Source organism: Monodon monoceros, unplaced genomic scaffold, assembly GCF_005190385.1.
Source record: "Monodon monoceros isolate NGI ecotype Baffin Bay Population unplaced genomic scaffold, NGI_Narwhal_1 Super_Scaffold_7, whole genome shotgun sequence".
NCBI classification, from domain to species: domain Eukaryota; kingdom Metazoa; phylum Chordata; class Mammalia; order Artiodactyla; family Monodontidae; genus Monodon; species Monodon monoceros.
Window position 1 is genome coordinate 15,190,487 of NW_021703784.1, and position 23,860 is coordinate 15,214,346.

The 23,860-nt window shown below is 37.9% G+C and overlaps 1 protein-coding gene across 4 annotated transcripts in view; it reads left to right on the forward strand.

Annotated features, from left to right (window-relative positions):
- Window positions 1-23,860, forward strand: part of SIK3 (SIK family kinase 3) — a 290,388-nt gene that overhangs the window by 186,850 nt on the left and 79,678 nt on the right. For all 4 annotated transcript variants that reach the window (XM_029207075.1, XM_029207076.1, XM_029207072.1 and 1 more), the window contains one exon: window positions 2,994-3,057. In XM_029207075.1, the coding sequence (XP_029062908.1) occupies window positions 2,994-3,057 (64 nt within the window). The remainder of the gene's footprint in view (window positions 1-2,993; window positions 3,058-23,860) is intronic.

Here is a 23,860-nt window from a genome sequence, read left to right on the forward strand (position 1 = left end):
TTATGAATTATGATGGCAAAGGATATTTTAAGTATGGCTTCTTGTATGAGTCAGAGCCTACCTCCTTTCTATTCTAACAGGGTACTAGACTTAGTTTTCTAAGATAGCATTTGATTACTTTGATAACCAAGAGATTGATTCTGTGTAATGGAAGAGATTTCTGTTCTAGTTTTCTTATCTTCCAAGAAGCATGCATATTTCATGCCTTCATCAAAAGTCATTCCCTAGCCTTACTGCAAAAGCAGTAAATCTAATGGCTGGAATTTTAAGCCACATAGGAGAGGAGGACCTTGCCTTAGCAGGCTGGTAGAGGAGGTATTTTGGGAGAGGTAGAGCTTTGAGATGCTTCTCAAATTGCAGCGTGTTGGCAGCCATGAGCTCTGCCTGTACATAGGGCCAGCCCTGCTCACTGCTTTCTACCAGATCAGCCATCACCTGGTTCTGCAGGATGTGGCCACCCCCTCAATTCACTTGCTGCTGTTAGTCTGCAGTAAGTGGTTACTGGCCCAGATCCGGGATCATGTGTAAGAGTGTGAAGAGTACATTGACCAAGGCCCAAAGGGGAAGCTTTCATAGTCTGTTGCTTTCATGGGAAAGGAAACATGTCTTGATATTAATGTATACGGTTAAGGCTACAGTGTTAGGGCTCGTCCCTGGCATCAGCTGCTCACATAATGAAATGAATTAGATCAGCAGGAGCAGGCTTGTTGAAATCCATCACACTAAATTATGTTGAACCACACCTCCACTGTACCCCATGCTTTCTGGGGTTGCCTGAAGACCTGTATCTGCAAACTCAGAGGTGTCTAACCTCTGCTTCCTTCCTATCCTGACAGGTTGAGTAAACTTCTTGACCTCACTTTTTTTTTTTTTTTTTTTTCTTGCGGTACGCGGGCCTCTCACCTCTGTGGCCTCTCCTGTGGCAGAGCAAAGGCTCCGGATGCACAGGCTCAGCGGCCATGGCTCACGGGCCCAGCCGCTCCGCGGCATGTGGGATCTTCCCGGACCGGGGCACGAACCCGTGTCCCCTGCATCAGCAGGTGGACTCTCAACCACTGCGCCACCAGGGAAGCCCTTGACCTCACTTTTTAAAGTAAATCATCTTTAAATAGTTGTAGAGCTTATTAGGCTGATCTTTCTCAAGAGGTTAACTTATAGGTACTAACCTTATAACTGAAATCTGCAAATTTACCTTTCTTACCCAAGATTTCATTAGCCTATAAGGTTTATATACTTTCAGCCCTGGCTTTGAACATTGCCCTTTCTTAAGCTTTAGTTTTGCTCTCTGGCAGCTAATATTGTTAATGGGAGATTCTGAACTGCCAAGGTGAAGAATGGCTGTTGAATTGTCAAGGCAGTTTTCAGGTCATTTGTTAAAGCTTTAGTCTGTTCGGGTTTATAGAGTGAGCCAAATATAGATAACTATATAGGAAAATTTTAGAACTCCTGAAAAGTTCTTTTTAAAAAAATCTGAAATTAAAAACAACACTGTAAATCAACTGTACTTCAATAAAATTTAAAAAATTTACAGTCAATAAAAGGCCTGGTACAAAGGAGAGATACATTATGACATTTTTTTTTCTTTTCTTTTTTTCCCTAAACAACTGCATATATTTAGGGTACTTACTTTTTGTTATATGAGTCAACATATAAAGAACTTGGAAGCAATACATGTAACAGTGGGCTAGTATCACCAGTCTACAGAGAGTTTTTAAATTAAAGTGAAAAAAGTGACACAGTTATTAGATTGAAAAATTAAAAGAATGTGCATACATACAATGGAGTACTATGAAACTATTGAAAAGAAGAAATAGATCTATTATTATAAGGTAATGTATGATACTGTTTTGGTATTAACGTATAGAGATGTCAAAAATAAAGTGACTAGGGAATGATTTGATAAAATAATTAACCTTGAAGCATAGTGAAAGTGTAAAACTGTATTGCCTACTATGATAGCCACATGTGGTTATTGTGTATTAACATGTGGCTAGAGTGAATGAGGAACTGGATTTTTACTTTCACTTAATATTAATGTAAATATAAAAATTGGAGCTGTTTACAATTAAAAGTTTTTGAAATAATATTAATGATAATAAAATATATTATTAGAATTAACTTTTTCTTTTTTAATGTAGCTACTAGAAAAGTTAAAATTATATATGAGACTCACAATGTTTCTATTGGACAGCACTGCTCTAAAATGTTATAGAATAAGCTATAAACAGTGTTTCCACTGAGGAATAAAATGGAGGGGGTTGGAAAGAGGAAAACCTTTGGTCTTTTGTTTATATACTGGGTATTTAAAATGTTTATAATGAACATATATACTCATATATTACTTTAATAAATATTTAATGAAAAAGGTAAAAAGGAAGAAGGAACTGACAACACACTACAACTAATTTTGTAAACAGTGGCAAAATAGAGACTAAGATAAAAATACAAGTAAGTCGTTTATATTATTGAAGTGTTGAATATTTATATTATCGTTCCCAGTTTTGAATAAAAGGATGGTGGACAGGAAAGTTGTCATTTCCATTTAAAAAAAGCACAGCCATATGTGATATTTGTGCAGTTCTTAAGTGATTCCTGCTATTCTCCCTAAGTTTTGTTTTGGTTGGGTTTTGCGGGGGACATTTTTGAGCTTCAAGTGATCACTGTCGAATGTGAACTTTTTGGTTCTTGGCAGCTTCTTTGCTTCTCAGTTTTGTGGAGCTTAAAAGATTGCAGAGGCCTCCTGGGATGACAAAAGGACTCTCTCAAGTAGTAAATATTTCCTACTTTTAAGAACTTGGAGGAATACCTGTTTTCCCCCTTTCTTCTTAATAACGTTTATGTCTGTCACCCTCCCAGTCCCCTGATGTTTGAAGTTTCCTTTAGGCAGTAATGGTTATTAATACTTCAAATGACAAAAGAAGATTCATTAGTTTCTCTTCCTGTGATATCAGCCTGTCATTTGTATCACTGTCACTTTCCTGCCTTTGCACCAGGTTATGGAGACAGAACGGATGATTTATCTGGTGACAGAATATGCTAGTGGAGGGGAAATATTTGGTAAGTACGTTTACTGCATTCTTCAAACAGCTATTGAGCGCACCACGGCAAACTTAAAATAGCCGTTCGATGCCTTTGTCACTTGAGCAGCTGTGACTTGATGCTGTCCTTCAGTGCTGTCATTTTCTATCAACAAAGTAATTTTAATTATTTTTGATTCATCTCTTTAAGTCTTCACCATCTTTGTTTCCTTAGCAAAGGTGTTTTGTTTATTTCAGTAAGGTGTTGATGGTTGAGATTAAAATCTTCAGAAACAAACATTTCTCTGACTTTTGTGGGTCTTTCCTATTGCCAGATTCTAATTGGGGTGACCAAGTGTGACAGAACGCTTACAAGTGTGGTGGGCCTCTGTTGTGTGTGAAATAGCCACTCGGAGCAAACAGTCTCACCCTAATGCATTCTTTAACATTTATTTAAATATAACATGTAACTCTATTCCTTACCATGTGTTCACAGTTCCCTTAATGATTCTTGTAATTTAGGACGTTTTGTCTTCAGTAGCTATTCTTTTTTTCCTCTAACACTTAGGTTAGCACAACATCAGAATTAAGCAGGAGAATTTGTTACCAGGAAATATGACTTTTTGAGGTGGTAAAAACTGGGCCCCCCCATTTTTTTTTTATTTTTGGTAGCAATGATAAATGGAGCCAAATAGAGATAATGACTAAACTTTCAAATCTAGATTGACATGTCTTTTTATTTTTTAATTTTATTTCTTTTTTGGCATGTGAATATAGAGAAAGGTTTCTTCTTATATATTTTAGGTTTATTTAGTTTATTTTTTAAGATTTTGTTTTAGTTTAAATCTGGATGGTAAGAATTCTTTTAATTTTCAAAATATTGACACTTCGTTATTTAAAATATATTAAAAAGCATGATATCACTTTTAAAGTGGAATCTTCTCATTAGTGACTGTGAGTTGTGACTATGAATATTTTGGTATGTTAAACTTTCCCCATAAATCTGACAATTTTGTATCCAAGAATCTTCAAAATAAGTGCGAGTCTTTTTTAATGACATTTTTGCTTGGCTTTGCATCTGTGCTTATGCATAATGGTAATCTTGGGAGCAAAGAGACCTTGTCATCTTAATGTTCATAATAATCAAAGAACCAAACACAGTGCACATCATACCTACTTTGCTCTTTAGGAAAACAGATTTCAAAAGTACAGAAAAGATAAAAGATAGATTCTTTGTGGGAATGTAGCTCAAGGCATGAGGAAACAGAGTAGTACTTCTCATGGTATTATTATAAAAGATCTGAAGGAGGAAGAAATTGATGTATCACCTAAAGAAATCATTGTGCCTGCACAGGGATATAACTGTCTCATGAGGTCTCGTTTTTAAAAGTATCTGTATCAGAGATGAAGGGACGGGCTTAATCAAGAACATGAGCTTTGGAGGCAGTTATACCTGGTTTTGAATCAGATTGTTGCCACTATTTGCTTTTTTACTGGGATTTTGGAACTCAGTTTCATGGTCTGTAAAAGTCAGAGCTGTCATATCTGCCTTACAGTTGTGAAGATAAAATGAGATAGCACATATACAGCCCCGGCACTTTGCTTCCTTCACCTCCATGTTAAATGACAAATGGGTGATCAACTTTTTTTTTTTTTTTTTAACATCTTTATTGGGGTATAATTGCTTTACAATGGTGTGTTAGTTTCTGCTTTATAACAAAGTGAATCAGTTATACATATACATATGTTCCCATATCTCTTCCCTCTTGCGTCTCCCTCCCTCCCACCCTCCCTATCCCACCCCTCCAGGCGGTCACAAAGCACCGAGCCGATATCCCTGTGCCATGCGGCTGCTTCCCACTAGCTATCTACCTTACGTTCGTTAGTGTATATATGTCCATGCCTCTCTCTCGCCCTGTCACAGCTCACCCTTCCCCCTCCCCATATCCTCAAGTCCGTTCTCCAGTAGGTCTGTGTCTTTATTCCTGCCTTGCCCCTAGGTTCTTCATGACTTTTTTTTTTCTTAAATTCCATATATATGTGTTAGCATACGGTATTTGTCTTCTTCTTTCTGACTTACTTCACTCTGTATGACAGACTCTAGGTCTATCCACCTCATTACAAATAGCTCAATTTCGTTTCTTTTTATGGCTGAGTAATATTCCATTGTATATATGTGTCACATCTTCTTTATCCATTCATCCGATGATGGGCACTTAGGTTGTTTCCATCTCCGGGCTATTGTAAATAGAGCTGCAATGAACATTTTGGTACATGACTCTTTATGAATTTTGGTTTTCTCAGGGTATATGCCCAGTAGTGGGATTGCTGGGTCATATGGTAGTTCTATTTGTAGTTTTTTAAGGAACCTACATACTGTTCTCCATAGTGGCTGAACCAATTCACATTCCCACCAGCAGTGCAAGAGTGTTCCCTTTTCTCCACACCCTCTCCAGCATTTATTGTTTCTAGATTTTTTGATGATGGCCATTCTGACTGGTGTGAGATGATACCTCATTGTAGTTTTGATTTGCATTTCTCTAATGATTAATGATGTTGAGCATTCTTTCATGTGTTTGTTGGCAGTCTGTATATCTTCTTTGGAGAAATGTCTGTTTAGGTCTTCTGCCCATTTTTGGATTGCGTTGTTTGTTTTTTTATTATTGAGCTGCATGAGCTGCTTGTAAATTTTGGAGATTAATCCTTTGTCAGTTGCTTCATTTGCAAATATTTGCTCCCATTCTGAGGGTTGTCTTTTGGTCTTGTTTATGGTTTCCTTTGCTGAGCAAAAGCTTTGAAGTTTCATTAGGTCCCATTTGTTTATTTTTGTTTTTATTTCCATTTCTCTAGGAGGTGAGTCAGAAAGGATCTTGCTGTGATTTATGTCATAGAGTGTTCTGCTTATGTTTTCCTCTAAGAGTTTTATAGTTTCTGGCCTTACATTTAGGTCTTTAATCCATTTTGAGCTTATTTTTGTGTATGGTGTTAGGGAGTGCTCTAATCTCATACTTTTACATGTACCTGTCCAGTTTTCCCAGCACCACTTATTGAAGAGGCTGTCCTTTCTCCACTGTACATTCCTGCCACCTTTATCAAAGATAAGGTGTCCATGGGTTTATCTCTGGGCTTTCTATCCTGTTCCATTGATCTATCTTTCTGTTTTTGTGCCAGTACCATACTGTCTTGATTACTGTAGCTTTGTAGTATAGTCTGAAGTCAGGGAGCCTGATTCCTCCAGCTCCGTTTTTCATTCTCAAGATTGCTTTGGCTGTTCGGGGCCTTTTGTGTTTCCATACAAATTGTGGAATTTTTTGTTCTAGTTCTGTGAAAAATGCCAGTGGTAGTTTGATAGGGATTGCCTTGAATCTATAGATTGCTTTGGGTAGTAGAGTCATTTTCACATTGTTGATTCTTCCAATCCAAGAACATGGTATATGTCTCCATCTATTTGTATCATCTTTAATTTCTTTCATCAATGTCTTATAATTTTCTGCATACAGGTCTTTTGTCTCCTTAGGTAGGTTTATTCCTAGATATTTTATTCTTTTTGTTGCAGTGGTAAATGGGAGTGTTTTCTTGGTTTCACTTTCAGATTTTTCATCATTAGTATATAGGAATGTCAGAGATTTCTGTGCATTAATTTTGTATCCTGCTACTTTACCAAATTCATTGATTAGCTCTAGTAGTTTTCTGGTAGCATCTTTAGGATTCTCTGTGTATAGTATCATGTCATCTGCAAACAGTGACAGCTTTACTTCTTCTTTTCCGATTTGGATTCCTTTTATTTCCTTTTCTTCTCTGATTGCTGTGGCTAAAACTTCCAAAACTATGTTGAATAAGAGTGGTGAGAGTGGGCAACCTTGGTGATCAACTTCTGGCAGGATAGCATGAGGAGCTCTGCTGCCCTGCTCCCCAGTGAAACTGGTGAAAGTGATTTAAAAAACCCCTAAAATCCAGCCATTTTAAGTCTCTGGAAATGGTTCTAAGGGTGAACAGCAACTGAAGAAACATTTATTCAAGAATATCTGTGAAAATTTAGTAAGAAATAAGAGTGTCTGTGGTTTTTAAGCCAGTACTGCTTCCTTCTTCCCCCTAGCCAGCTCAGCAAGGTGGAGATTACACTCAAGATTACTGTAGCCAAGAACACAGGCCTGCCCTCTGGTCCCCTCCTTTCACCTAGACTAATGGCTTTCTTCCCAGAGGAACTGGACATCAGCATTTCTTATCCTGCCCCAGCTACCTATTGCTGTTGCTAAGTCCTGGGTGAGAGCATTTGAACAGTGGGGACTCCTTCTTCCACCCAGCCCTGACTTGTGGAGTTTGGGTGTGGCATGCTGAGAATACTGGGACCCAGATCACTCTTGCCTTGGGTTATAAATTGGTGGGTCATCCCAAGAGAGTCAAGCTGGGAGAACTGAGATTGTGTCCCCTTTCTCTGCACTGAGCTCAGCTCCTAGAGAGGAAGTGTTACTCAAGGAAAACTTTTCCATTGTCCCCAGCCTAGCTTCAGAGTCCTGGCTCAGAGATTTGCCCAGAGGGAGAAACAGACCATAACACATATAGCTCCTAATTTCTTCCCAAGGGAACTGACTTCATTTGCAGTGGAGAGTGAAGAAGTTCAAGCCTGAAGGCACACGCAAGAACTGTGGAGGTTGTGGTTACAGGCATTTCAGAGGATATCCGAGCTGGCTAAAGTATAGGCCAGCTAGTTTGCAGGTAAGAAACGGAGTAAAACATCACAAGAGCCCTCCTAAGGTCAGAAGAAAAATCAAACTCTGATCTCAGAAACTGTTCCTTCAAAGGAACCAGAATTTGATTGGATTGTTTACAGACCAGTTTATGCTCCAGGGCATTGTTGAAAATAATAGAACAACCAGGGACTTCCCTGGTAGTCCAGTGGTTAAGAAGCCACCTTCCAATGCAGGGGATGCAGGTTTGATCCCTGGTTGGGGAACTAAGCTCCCACATACTGTGGGGCAGCTAAGCCTGCGCACTCTAGAGCCCACGGCCACAACTAGAGAGAAGCCCCGTGCCTCAACTAAGACCCGATACAGCCAAATAAATAAATATTAAAAAAATAAAAAAAGAGCAACCAGCCACAGTTTTTGGATTTTAACAGCTGGACTTGGTTAAGAAAAGACAGGAAGAGAGCCTTGCCCAAACCATGGTGATCCAGTGAGCTGAGGGTAATGGTGGATATACCAAGGCTGTGCCTCCCGTGAGGAACAACATTAGAAGCTGATCACTGTGTATGGGGGAATAAACTCCACTAAAACAATCCAGCCAGTCACTAAACAAATAAACAAGCAAATAACAAGAACATGCTCCAGAAGGGTAGAGGTGTACCAGTACCTAGACGTGGTACAACATGTTATCTAAAATGTCTGGTTTCCAACAACAGCAAACTATGAAACATATAAAGAAACAGGAACGTATGACCCAGGCCACAAAAAAAAGCAGGCCACAGAAACTGCCTGTCAGAGAGGCCACATTTATCAAAAAAAGACTTTAAAGTAGCCATTATGGACATGTTCACAGACATAAAGGAACTCACAATTGAAGTCGTAAAAGAAAATATGATTATAGGGTCACATCAAATAGAGAATATCAATAAAGAGATGGAAATTTTAAAAAATGGAATCAAAAGAAATTACGGAATTGAAAAGTAAAATAACTAAAATTAAAAAATTCATCAGAGAGGCTTAACTGATTTGAACTGTAGAACAAGAAGTGAATTTGTAGATAGGCATTTTATGCAAGTTGAAGAACAGAGAGAAAAACGAATTAAGAACAATGAATAGAGCCTCAGAGAAATGTGGGATACAATCACATGCTCCAACATATTTATAATGGGCGTACCAGAAGAAGAGAGAAAGGAGCAGAAAAAATATGCAAGGAAATAATGACTGTAAACTTCACAAATTTATTGAAAAACAATAACTTACATATCCAGGAAGCTCAATAAAATCCAATCAGGATTAAACACAAAGAGATCCACAAACAGATGCATCATAGTAAGAATAGTGAAAGACAAAATATTGAAAGCATCAAGAGAAAAATGATGCGTCACTTAAAGGGAGTTCTGTAGGTTTAGATAGCAGACTTTTCAGCAGAAACAACGGAGGCCAGAAGGCAATAGGATAACATTTTTAAAGCCCTGAAAGGAAAAAAAAAACCTACTAATCAAAATCCTATACCAGTGAACGTATATTTCAAAAAACGGAGGTGAAATAGACTTTCTCAGATAATCAGAAACTGAGGGAGGGACTTCACTGGTGGCACAGTGGTTAAGAATCTGCCTGCCAATGCAGGGGACACGGGTTTGAGCCCTGGTCTGGGAAGATCCCACATACCGCAGAGCAACTAAGCCCGTGCGCCACAACTACTGAGCCTGCGCTCTGGAGCCCGTGAGCCACAACTACTGAGCCCACATGCTGCAACTACTGAAGCCCGCGTGCCTAGAGCCCGTGCTCTGCAACAAGAGAAGCCATCACAATGAGAAGCCCAAGCAGTGCAATGAAGAGTAGACCCCACTCACTGCAGCTAAAGAAAGCCCGCTCCCAGCAATGAAAACCCAACGCAGCCAAAAAATAAAGAAAAATATATATACTGAGCAAATTTGTTTCTGACAGATACACCTTACAAGAAATACTAAAAGAAGTTCTTCAAGGTAAAAGCAGGTGACCTCAGATGGTAATTTGAGTTCACACAATAAACAAAGGGCACCAATAAGTGTCATTATGTAATTATAAAAGTCATAAGAAATGCATACTTTCTCCTTTTTTCTTTTAACCTGTTTAAAAATAAACTGAATATAAAATACATTGTTAAGGCTATAATGTAATATATGTGTAATATATTTGTCAATAACAGTACAAAGGATATGTGTGTGAGAAAAACTGCATTAGGCTAAGGAAGTCATTACACATGGCACAGAAATAATTATAGCAATGTATTGTTGGATTTGTAACATTAATTGATGTAATTTTATTGCAAAAACACTAAAAAATGGGGTAAAAGAAATGATGCTATAAAGCAGACACCCTTCTGTATAATCACCTGGTATAAATCAGAAGCTCATTTGGATAAGATAAAATATACATGCTGAACACTAGGGCAGTCACTTTAAAAAAAACCCTCAGAAAATTATAATGTAAAAAGTCATGAAAGAAGTTGAAATGCTTCATTAAAAAATATTCACTTAATGCAGAAGAAAGCAGTAATGGCGGTATAGAAAACAAAAAAAGACATAAAATATATGGAAAACAATAAGTAAAACAGCAGGTATAAATCCAGCTATTATCAGTACTCATATTAAGTATAAATGGGTGGGATAATTTAATGCAAAGGCAATGATTGTTAGACTGAATAAAAACACATGGTCCAGTGTATGCTGTCTACAAGAAACATACTTTAAATTCAAAGATACAAATAGGCTGAAAGTAAAAGGATGGAAAATTATATATCATGCAAACAGCAATGACGAGAAAGCTCAAATGGCTACGTTGATATCAGACAAAATAGACTTTAAAACACAGTAGCTTTATTTCTACTATTAGAGATAAAGAGGGACATTCTATAATGATAAGAAGGTAATACATTAGGAAACTATAACAGTTATAAACGTGTATCTAATAACAGAGCACTAAAATGTGTAAAACAAAAACTGACAGAAATGAAGGGAGAAATAGACAATGACAATAGTTGGAAGCTTCAATACTCTACTTGCAATAATGGATAGAAAAAGTAGACAGAAGATCAACAGGAAAAATAAGACTTGACCAATACTGTAAACCAACTATACCTAACAGACATCTATAGAACACTCCACCTAACAACAATACTATATATATGCTTATCAAGTAAACACAGGACATTCTCAAAGATAGACCATATACTAGGCCATAAAACAAACCTGCATAAAATTTAAACTTAATCAGTTTTAGCAGTAATACAAAATGTTTTACAACCACAGTGGAGTGAAATTAGAAATGAATAGCAGGAAAACTTTGGGGAACTCACAAATTAAAATTAAGCAGTGTATTTTAAAGTAAGCAATGGGTCAAAAAAGAAGTCAAAGGCAAATTCAGAAAGTACTTTGAGATGGATGAAAATAAAGACAACATGTCAAAACCTGTGGGATGCAACTAAAGGAGTGCTTAGAGGGAAGTTTATAACTGTAGAATGCCTATAATAAGAAAGATCAATTACCTAGTCTTCTACCTTATGACAGTGGAAGAGTAAGAGCAAACCAAACCTAAGATCAAGCTGAAGGAAGGGAATAATAATTATAGCAGAATTTAATGAAATAGAAAAAAATAGAGGAAATCAATGAAACCAAAAGCTAGTTCTTTGAAATGATCAACAAAATTGACAAATCTTTAGTTAGATTGGCCAAGAAAAAAAGAAACACTCAAACACTAGAATCAGAAGTAAAAGAAGAGATACTACTACTGACCCTAAATTAATAACAGTTATTATAAAGGAATACTTGAACAATCGTGCACCAACAAATTGTTTAACCTAGATAAAATGGAAAAATTCCTAGAAAGACACAAACTACTGAAACTGACTCAAGAAGAAATAGACAATCTGAATAGACCTATATCAAGTGAAGAGATAGAAGCAGGAATCAAAAGACCACGCATAAAGAAAGTCCAAGTCTGGAGGGCATCATTGCTGAACTCTACCAAATATTTAGAAAAGAGTTAACAGCAAATGTTCACAAACTCTTCTAAAAGTAGAAGAGGGAGTACTTGATATATACACATACATATATATATACTTTGACATATACTTGATACCAATACCAGACAAGGACTTCACAAGGAAAAGAAAAAAAACACTACAGGGGCTTCCCTGGTGGCGCAGTGGTTGAGAGTCTGCCTGCCGATGCAGGGGACGTGGGTTCGTGCCCCGGTCCGGGAAGATCCCACATGCCGCGGAGCGGCTGGGCCTGTGAGCCATGGCTGCTGATCAGGCCTGCGTGTCTGGAGCCTGTGCTCCGCAACAGGAGAGGCCACAACAGTGAGAGGCCCTCGTACCACAAAAACAAACAAACAAACAAACAAACAAACAAACAACACTGCAGACCAGTCTCTCTTATGACTGTGGATGCAAAAATATTCAACAAAATACTTACAAGTGAAATCCAGCAACATATAAAAAGAATTATACACTGTGATCAAGTAGAATTTATCCACATGCAAGAAATGCGAGGTTGGTTCACCATATCAAAATTCATGAATGTAATACATCATATCAATAAAAGAAAATACAAGATAACATATCATCTCCCATGCACCTATGGTCAATTAATCTATGATAAAACAGGCAAGCATGTACAATGGAGAAAAGAAGTGGGCCTGGGAAAACTGGACAGCTACATGTAAAAGGATGAAATTAGAACATTCTCTAACACCATACACCAAAATAAACTCAAAATGGAACAAAGACCTAAATATAAGGTCAGACACTATAAAACTCTTAGGGGAAAACATAGGCAGAACACTCTTTGACATGAATCACAGCAGTATCTTTTTTGATCCACCTCCTAGAGTAATGAAAATAAAAACAAAAATAAACAAATGGGACCTAGTTAAACTTAGCTTCTGCACAGCAAAGGAAACCATTAACAAACAAAAAAGCAACCTACAGAATGTGAGAAAATGTTTGCAAATGAAGCAACTGACAGTGGATTAATCTCCAAAATATACAAACAGCTCATGCAGCTCTAAGTCAAAAAAACAAACAACCCAATCAAAAAATGGGCAGAAGACCTGAAAAGACGTTTCTCCAAAGAAGACTTACAGATGGCCAAAAAGCACGTGAAAAGATGCTCAACATCACTGATTATCAGAGAAATGCAAATTAAAACTACAGTGAGGTATCACCTTGCACTGGTCAGAATGGCCATCATCAAAAAGTCTACAAACAATAAATGCTGGAGGGGCTGTGGAGAAAGAGGAACCCTCCTACACTGCTGGTGGGAATGTAAATTGGTACAAATTGGTACAACCACCATGGAGAACAGTATGGAGGTTCCTTAAAAATCTAAAAATAGAACTACTATATGACCCAGCAGTCCCACTCCTGGGCATATATCCAGAGAAAACTGTAATCTGAAAGGATACATGCACCCCAGTGTTTATTGCAGCACTGTTCACAATAGCCAAGACATGGAAGCAACCTAAATGTCCGTCGACAGAGAAATGGATAAAGAAGATGTGGTACATATTTACTATGGAATATTACTCAGCCATAAAAAAGAATGAAATAATGCCATTTGCAGCAACAAGGGTGATGTAGAAATTACCATACTAAATGAAGTAACTCAGACAGAGAAAGACAAATATCATATGATATCACTCATATGTGTCATCTAATTTTTAAAAAAGGATACAAATGAACTTATTTACAAAACCAAAACAGACTTAGAGATATCAAAAACAAACTTATGGTTACCAAAGGGGAAACGTGGGTGGAGGGATAAATTAGGAGCTTGGGATGAACGTACACACAATACTACATATAAGATAGATAACTAATAAGGACCAACCGTATAGCACAGGGACCTCTACTCAATATTCTGTGATAATCTATATGAGAAAAGAATCTAAAAAAGAATGAATATATGTATATGTATAACTGAATCACTTTGCTATACATGTGAAACTAACACAGCATTGTAAATCAACTATATATAGTCCAATACATTTAAAATTAAAAGATAACATGATCATCTCAATATATGAAGAAACAGTGCTTGATAGAATCCAACACTCTTTCATGATAAAAATATTCAACAAACTAAAAATAGAAGGGAACTTCTTTAATCTGATAAAGGATGTCTGAAAACTCACAACTAACATCACACTTAATGGTGAATGACTAGATGTTTTCCCCCACAGATCAGGAAGAAGACAAAGATTTCATCTCTCTCCACTTCTATGTAAACATCGTACTAGAGGTTCTAGCCACAGCAAGGTTGGAAAGGGAAAAAGTAAAACAGTTTATTCACAGATAACGTGATCTTGTATATGGAAAATCCTAACAAATCCACTAAAAAACTGGAAGAACTATATAAGAGTTTAGCAGGGTTGCAGGATGCAAGAGTAATATGTTCAGTTGTATTCCTATATCCTTACAGTGAACAATCTGAGAATGAAAGAAATAAAATGGTTCGGTTTACAATAGCATTAATAAGAATAACATTCTTATGAATACATTTTTTCTTTTCTTTTCTTTTTTTTTTTTTTTTTTTTTGGCGGTACGCGGGCCTCTCGCTGTTGTGGCCTCTCCCGTTGCGGAGCACAGGCTCCGGACGCGCAGGCTCAGCGGCCATGGCTCACGGGCCCAGCCGCTCCGCGGCACGTGGGATCTTCCCGGACCGGGGCACGAACCCGTGTCCCCTGCATCGGCAGGCGGACTCTCAACCACTGCGCCACCAGGGAAGCCCGCAACGTGCTAACTCTTAATTGCGGCATGCATGCGGGATCTAGTTCCCCAACCAGGGATCAAACCCAGGCCCCCTGCATTGGGAGTACGGATTCTTACCCACTGGACCACCAGGGAAGTCCCATGGCTTCCAAATTTTAACTCTCCTGTCTGACCTGTCCTCTGAACTCTAGGTTTATATACCCAGCTGTTTACTTGACATCTCCCCTTGGATGTCTAATGGATGTCGCAGTCTTAACATATGTAAACTGAACTCTTGATTTCCATTCACCAACTTTTTCTTTTCACCAGTCTCCCCTGTCTCAATAGTGGCAACTCTGTGCATCCAGTTGCTCACACCAAAAACTTCTATAGAGTCATACTTAATTTCTCTTTTCCTTTCATACCTCGGGCCAGATCTGTCAGTAAATCTGGGTGACTCTACCATCAGAATATATGCTGAACCTGGTCATTTACCACCACCTCCACCAATACCAATCTGACCGAAGTCATAGGTATCTCTTGCTAGGGTTACGGCAATAGCCTTTAACCAGGCTCCCTGAGTTTGCCTTGATTCCTCTATTGCAGTGAGTGATTCTTTTAAAATGAAAGTAGAATCTTCCCATTCTGCTTTCTGCTTCTATTGGCTTTCTCATCTGTTTGGAATAAATGCATAGTCTGTAAACCTCTATGTTACCGTTTTCCAGCTACCTCTCTGACCTTAGCACCTAGTACTCTCCCCCGTTTCATATTGGCATCTCTTTCTTTTTTTTTTTTTTTTTTTTTGCGGTACGCGGGCCTCTTACTATTGTAGCCTCTCCCGTTGCGGAGCACAGGTTCCGGATGTGCAGGCTCAGTGGCCATGGCTCACGGGCCCAGACGCTCCACGGCATGTGGGATCTTCCCGGACCAAGGCATGAACCTGCGTGTCCTGCATCGGCAGGCGGACTCTCAACCACTGCGCCACCAGGGAAGTCCAGTATCTCTTTCTTGTTCATTAAACTCTGGATATGTTCCCACTTTAAGGCCTTGACATATTCCATTTCTTCTTCCTGAAATACTCTTTCCCCAGATATCCACATGGCTCTCTCTTCCATTTCCTTCAGGTCTCTTATCAAATGTTACCTTATTAGAGAGGTCTTTGCCTGCCATGCTGTCTGAAATCTCACTCTTCCTATTGGCCCACTACTCTGTATTTCCTTCCTTGCTTTATTTTTCTTCTTGGTCCTTATCACCAACTGACATTTATTTATTTGTTTGTTTGTTTGTTTGCTTATTGTCTCACCTCACTAAAATATAAGCCTCTTAAGAGTAAGGACTTTGTAACTTTTGAGCCTTGCTAATAAATCTCTAGTACTTAGAAAAGTGCCCACAGAGAATACATGCTCATTAAATATTTATTGATCGGTTGAATGAAAGACTAAACTGAATGAAAGAATGTCACTAGACTGCAGATTGTGACATTTGAATCTTATTCATCTGTATCTTCACTATTTAATGCAGTGTCTAACATATAGTAGGCACTCAGTATATTTATTTCATTGTATCACAGTGAAGTATAACGAAGTCAAGCATGGAATTTTCATGTTATTCCGTAACATATTTTAGTTAAATGAGTTTTTGACATGGTAGGAAAACACCTTTTTGTTTTCTGGATATCTGCAGAGGAAGACATTAAAGATTATGAATTCTAAGCAATGTAATAGGCTTCAATAAGTGATTATTGAATGAGCATTTATTACTCATTCAATTGATTTATTGAAGTGACCATTTGACACTGTATTATAAAGGGGCAGCCATGACGGTGTGGATCTGTTTATTTATTTACTTTTTTTGTGGTACACGGGCCTCTCACTGTTGTGGCCTCTTCCGTTGCGGAGCACAGGCTCCGGATGCGCAGGCTCAGCGGCCATGGCTCACAGGCCCAGCCGCTCCAAGGCATGTGGGATCTTCCCGGACCGGGGCACGAACCCGTGTCCCCTGCATCGGCAGGCGGACTCTCAACCACTGTGCCACCAGGGAAGCCCGGTCTGTTTAATTTTATAAACAGAATTCAGAAGCTGGTTAGTTCTGTAAACCACTAAGCTCATAATTTAAAACTTCCACAGTATGATTTCTTTAGATATATATCCCCAAACTTCCTGTTTGAGACTATGAAGTTATAAATCCAGCACTTTATCAAGAAAAGTTTCCTGAATACCAGGCAGAACTCATGAGCATTTAAAATAAATTATTAACTTAACAGTACTGTGTTGAAGTGTGTATGATTTATTATGGACATTCTCAGTGCCTTAAAAATGACATTTCCTAAAAGTGTCAACATGTATGGAACCCAGAACTTCTCGCAAAGCCGTTTATTTATGCTATGGGACCCTCAGACTCAATTACAGAGCAGAGAATGGGAAAGACTAAACAGTATAACCATCCTGTACCGGATATTGTGTTAAGTGTTACATATGTTATCTTTCAACTTCCTAAATGTTTGAGAACACTATCACATTTGTTTATTTGAACACAGTACTGTGTTTTGGGTGGTGCTTTTGTTGTTGTTGTAACATGCTTTTCTTATTTAATCCTCACAACATTCTATATATTTTTATAACTAAAATACTGTTTTCTCACTAAATTATTTACTCCCTTTGGCTACAAGAACTAGCTGTTTTCTAAGGCTTTACTGACAGAAGCAAATAACTGTATCACTGAATCTCATTCAGTCATCCTCAATTAAAACACTTTACTTCCGTCTCCTTCCCTAATTAATTTCCCATTCATTATTCTTCATTTTTTGGTTTTATTTTCTCAATATCAGACATGACTTTAGCATTTATGTTTGTAACCTGCCCAAGGTATATGAGGAAGCCACCTGTGCTTAGTGCTTGGAAACTTACAGTTTGATGACCTCACTTTACTGCCAGATATCTATTCATGGTTGCTGTCTGACCATCCTGTTGGTTCTATCATGATGTAAAAATAAATGCCCCAGAGAATGAGCAAAAGGAATATTTTTACCTGGCTCCTGTATTAATATTTTTTCTGAGGGTTTTCTGAACTGTTTTTTTTTTTTTTTAATGAAAATGAAGTCTTTGGAAAACTAAGTCTTTTCTGAGAAAGTGAAACTTCTAGAAAAATAAAGATATTTTAGTCATAATATTTCAAAATATTTTTAGCTCATTTTTTGGAATTAGTTCATTTTATTTCAGTGTGCCTTCAAACTTTGATATCCTGAAGATATTTTCTGGGCTGGTGTCTGTGTGTGTGTGCATGTGGGGTAGGGAGGGGGAGAGGGACAGAGAGAGAGAGAGGTTTTGTTGTTTTAAAAAAAACTGTGGCAAAATACACATAACATAAAATTTACTGTTGTAACTGTTTTTAAGTATATAGTTCAGTGGTGTTAATTATTTTGCATTATCACCACCATCCATCTACAGAATACTTTTCATCTTGCAAAACTGAAACTCTGTACCCACTAAATAACAACTCCCCATTTACCTTTCTTGCATCCCTTGACAACTACCGTTCTATGTTCTTTCTCTCAGTTTGACTACTCTAGGTACCTCATATAAGTGAAATCATACAGTATTTGTCCTGTTGCAACTGGCTTATTTTACTTAGCATAAAGTCCTCAAGGTTCATCCATGTTGTTGCACGTGTCAGAATTTCCTTTTTTAAAGCTGAGTAATATTCCATTGTATGTACATACTACATTTTTTTAATCCATCTGTGGATGGATAGATACATGGGTTGTTTCTACCTTTTGGCTATTGCACATAATGCTGTTATGAAAATAGGTGTGCAAATGATAGATTCCATTTTTAAAAACTTCTTTTTATAGGCATTTTCAAATATATGTAAGATGAAAGAGAATAGTATAATAAACTCTGATGTACTCATCTCCTAGTTTTGATAGTTATCAATATTTTGCTGGTTTTGTTTCATCCTTTCCCCCAACTTTTCTTTGGTTAAAAGTATTTTAAAGCAAATCAAGAAATCATATCATTTCACATATAAATACTTAATATTTTCTCTTGCATATAAGGATTTTTAAAAACTTAACAATAATATTTATTTCAAGGTCACTAATCCTGTCTTTTGCTGTGCCAGCTGTTGAACCTATCCAATAAGTTCTCAATTTCGGGTGTTTTGCCATTTTAGAATATGTTTGTAAATTATGTATTTTTAAAAATTTATTTATTTTATTTATTTATTTTTGGCTGTGTTGTGTCTTCGTTGCTGCGCACGGGCTTTCTCTAGTTGAGGCAAGTGGGGGCTACTCTTCGTTGCGGTGCGCAGGCTTCTCATTGCGGTGGCTTCTCTTGTTGTGGAGCACGGGCTCTAGCCACATGGACTTCAGTAGTTGTGGCACGCGGGCTCAGTAGTTGTGGCTCTCGGCCTTTAGAGCGCAGGTTCAGTAGTTGTGGTACACGGGCTTAGTTGCTCTGTGGCATGTGGGATCTTCCCGGACCAGGGCTCGAACCTGTGTTCCCTGCATTGGCAGGCAGATTCTTAACCACTGCACCACCAGGGGAATTCCTATAAATTATATATATTTTAGAGACTGATTCTCCTTTGACGTGTTCCATCTTATCCTTTTTGTACATCTTTCCCTGTGTTTTCTTTAATGTATTAATCACAGTCATTTTTGAAGTCCTTGCCTGCCAACTCCAATATCCAAGTCATCTTTGGTTCTGCTTCTGTTGACATTAAACTCTTGATTATTGGTCATTTTTCCTACTTCTTCCCATGTCTAGTAATTTTTTTATTGTATACTGGGTATTAAGAGTGACACGTTATAAAGACTCTGGATTATGTTATCTTCTACAATGTTGAGTTTGTGCTGGCAGGAGGTTGAATTATGATGGATCAACTTGATCATGCTGAGGCTTATTAGTTTTAGGCATTGTCATGTTGGTTCTGTTTTAGTTTTGCCCTTACTCCCATGGCACAGCCCTTACTCCCAGGGTGTTGTCCTCTGGGCTCCTCACTGAATATGTAGAATATTCACCAAGGTCTTGCCTTGTAAGCTGTATCTGAACGCCAGCATCCCCTGTGCACTGTATAATCTCTAAAATTTTCTCTTTAGCTTTCATCCTCTCAGCAACTTTTTAATGCTAGGCCTTTTATAGTCTTGCTTTTGCTCATATACAATTTGAGAGTTGGCCAAGACCTCATCAGAATTTCTTTTGTAACTTTTGATGTTCCTCCTCTGCTTCTCTCTCCTTCTCTGCTCTCCTACCACCCAAATTCTAACTGCCTTACCAGCCCCTAACTCTGATCTGTTTTCATAGGTTGTGGTTTGGGGTGAATATGGGGCTCAACTCTTGTGCTTTCTTTCTCTGAAGAATCATAACCTTTTGTTGGTTATTGCCCAATGTCTGCAAACAGTCCAAATTTTATAGTTGGTTAAAGTGGGAGAGTAAATCCAGTATCAGCTAATCCTTCATAATCAACTAAAGTCTATAATACCATTCTTAAACCCAACAAAATTAACTAATAGGCAGGCCATGTTTCGTAGCTTTCTCCAATTGTCTCAGAACATCTATTTATAGTTTATTCATATCATGATGCAAAGAAGTCCAGACATCCAGAGTTGATAAGTATCTTAAATTTTTTATGCTTTATAACAACAACCCCTTCTCTCTCCTGCCATCACACACGTTTTTTGTTTTTTTTTCTATGCCATTTATTTGTTGAAGAAACTGGATCATCTTGTAAATTTCCCACATTCTAGATTTGGATCCTTATTGCATCATTCAGCATGTTGTCTCTGGCTCACTATTTCTATTGTAAAGTGGTTTGTTTAAATAAGGGTCACCTTGGTGGGGTCGGGGAGAGGAATACATCATAGTTTAACTGTTGCATCATTTCAGGATTTGTATAATGTCCGATTTCACCACTTTTAGTGATGTATAAAGTTTCATAAAGTTTTTATAAAGTTTCTCATCCACTTTTGATCAAATGTTTTAGCCACTCTTATTTAGTTGCCTAATAAATACATTACTTCATTAGAAGTTGCAAAATGGTGATTTTTTAATTCTCTCATTCTTTCTGCATTTATTAGTTCTAATTCTTCTGTAAAGAACTTTGCCTATAAACTATTTAGAAACTACAATAAAGGCAAAATAAATGCTTGATTCTTTTTCATTATGTATTAAATTTCAGAGTAATGAACTGGTACCCTAGCAATCACCAGTGGTGACCAATGAAGTTGATTTTATTTGTTTATTTTGTAATATCATTATGAACTTACAGATTTTAACATGTTTGAAGTGTTTCAGTCCATTGAGTTATTACTCTTTTGATGCTCAAATTACTCCAGTTAGCTAGTGGAAGCCTCTTTAAGTTGACTCCTGTGCTCTTTTGACATGATACCAATAGTCTTTTTTTTTTAAGCTATGTGTTTGCACATAGCTTTCTTTCTTTTTTTTTTTTTTTTTTTTTTTTTTGCGGTATGCTGGCCTCTCACTGTTGTGGCCTCTCCCGTTGCGGAGCACAGGCTCTGGACGCACAGGCTCAGCGGCCATGGCTCACGGGCCCAGCCACTCCGCGGCATGTGGGATCTTCCCGGACCGGGGCACGAACCTGTGTCCCCTGCATCAGCAGGAGGACTCTCAACCACTGCGCTACCAGGGAAGCCCTCTTTATTTCTTTTTTTAAAAATTAATTAATTTATTTTTGGCTGCCTTGGGTCTTTGTTGCTGCACGTGGGCTTTCTCTAGTTGGGGCAATCGGGGGCTACTCTTCGTTGTGGTGCGCAGCCTTCTCATTGCGGTGGCTTCTCTTGTTGGAGCATGGGCTTTAGGTGTGCGGGCTCAGTAGTTGTGGCACTCAGGCTCAGTAGTTGTGGCTCGCAGGCTCTAGACCGCAGGCTCAGTAGTTGTGGCACATGGGCTTAGTTGCGCAGAGGCACGTGGGATCTTCCTGGACCAGGGCTCGAACCGTGTCCCCTGCATTGGCAGGTGGATTCTTAACCACTGTGCTACCAGGGAAGTCCCTGATCCCATTAGTCTTTAATAGCTTCCTTGCTTTTAGGTAAGATGTTCCAGGCTTATCTTGAACACTTCCTGTCTCAGACCTGGAATCAAACATTTCTCCTGGGAGCTCTGGTTCCTTCAGCCTGTCCCCTAGGGATGCTTATATTACTACTGGGCTGTCATTGCTTAGAGGCCTGTTTAGGGCACAGAGGTAGCAAATGTGTGGTTTTTATAGAGAGAAAAGTAAAATACAAGTTTGTACTTTAACATTCCAATTGAAATTTAAGATTTCAGTGTTTCTACTTCCTGAATATTATGTATTTATGGCGCATTTCTCTTATGCTGAAAATTTGTGGTTTCAAATGACTTTAATGTAATTACATGAGAGTGAGGGCAAGACTGACTCAAAGTAATACCAATATTAATACAGATATTAAAGAGACTGCTGGTTCTTTTTGTCCTCAGGATATAGCCCATTAAAGATGCATAGGCAAAATACTGTGTTCAGTTGTCACTTAAAAAGATTATTTTCTGGTTATGTCACAACTTAACTCAGAGTTACGTTCTTTTTTTTTTTTTTCCAATTTGCTTTCAATTTTTAGAAATTTTTCTTCTCTTTGACTCAATTCTGAATTGTGTAAGTTATTTAAGACATTACATGTTTTCAGGACTAAAACTATAAGAAAAGGGTACATTCAGGAAATTCTAGCTTCCACCCCTTTTCTATTCCCTTATAAGTAATCATTTTAAGAAGTTTCTCACTTAATATTACTTCCTTTAGAATATATAAATTAAATATACATACATACAGCCACATACATATTTGTATTTCCTCTTCCTTACTACACAAATGGAAGCACAACTATCCATATTTTCCTTTACCTTACAGGATTTGTGGGTGGAAACCCATCCATGGACTAAGAATCCCTGGTCTAGAGAGGGAGATACACATGTTAAGAAACAACTGTAATACAGTTGTTCACTGATGTTACAGAGGTGTATATGCTAAATGCCATTAGATACAAATTATGGACCAGTTCTTCTAGAGTAGATGAGTAGGTTCGGGAAAGCTTCAGAGAAAGAATGAGCTGGATTTGGAACCTGCAGATTATACTAGGAATCAAGGAAGAATCTCTGTATTACAAAATTAGCTAACCCACCTTTGCTAGTATACTGGTGTAGCACGAGAAACATTTGCACTATATCTGAGAAGTCTGAATAACATTGTTGAAAGGCCTTTAAGAATATACGGGATCCTATTTCATAGGCTACCTGGGCTTATACTTAGTTTAGAAGTATTTTTTTAAGAAACTATAAGAAAACAAATCCTCCTTTATACATTAATGTAAACAGACTTTGTATCAAAAGAATAGCATGTTTGTTTTTTATAAAGCCTTAACATAAACCATGCTTAGTTTACAAACTTTGTTAGTGGCAAGATGAAGAGTAAAAAAATATGTATATAGTCTTTCCTCTGGTGGATATTCCCTGAGTTAACCTGTAATTATTAAGCACCCGTCACATGCAAAGCTCTTTTGTGTGAGTAAGAAGGCATAGGAAAAAAATAGAAATAGTTCTAGCTTAAAACTTTTAGAACTAAAGCATATCTCGTGACTGTAAGTGAATCAGAAAGAAATTGTGTTTTCTCAGAACCCTGAAGGAAAAAGTTTAATATTTGGGATAGACAGAAAAAAGTAATAGTGGACATTTTGTTTTTATGCCTGGAAGAATACTCAGTAATGAGTAACTCCAAATAATTCTGTATCTTGATTGCAGTGGTAGTTCCACAAATCTATACATGTGATAAAATGACATAGGAGTATACACATATTCTACTCATGTCAAGTTCTGGGTTTTGATATTATTCTGTAATTATGTAAGATTTAACTATTGGGGGAAACTGGGTGAAGGGTACATGGGATCTCTCTGTACTATCTCTGCAGCTTCCTGTGAATCTGTAATTATTTCAAAAGAAAAAAGTTAAAAAAAAAAAAAAAAGACTTCTTATCTGGGCTGTCATTTTGAGAGTAGATCGCAGTGAGCCAAGGGCAGAATCAGGGATACTGGTTAGGAGTTTATTCTAAGGTTACTGCAGTAAACCAGGAGGGAGATAATGGCTATTGGACTAGGTTGGTGTCACGAGAGTGGGGTGGGGATAAGGGTGAGGAATAGTTGAATTCTGGATGTATTTTGACAACAGAGTTTATAAAATCTGCTGATGGATTGGATGTGGGGTATGGAAGAAAGAGAATGAAAGATGAAAAAGAGATGGTAACCAGCAGCAGCAACAAGTAAAGAGGCCTGGTATGAGGTAGCTGGAATCTTGGCAAGGAAAACCAAATAACAAGCCCTCTTCCTCTAGTCCTTGGCAGCTTGGGGCCTCCGAGGGTTAGGGACAGTGTGACATTTGAGTGCACTCTTGTTAACCTTCTCCCA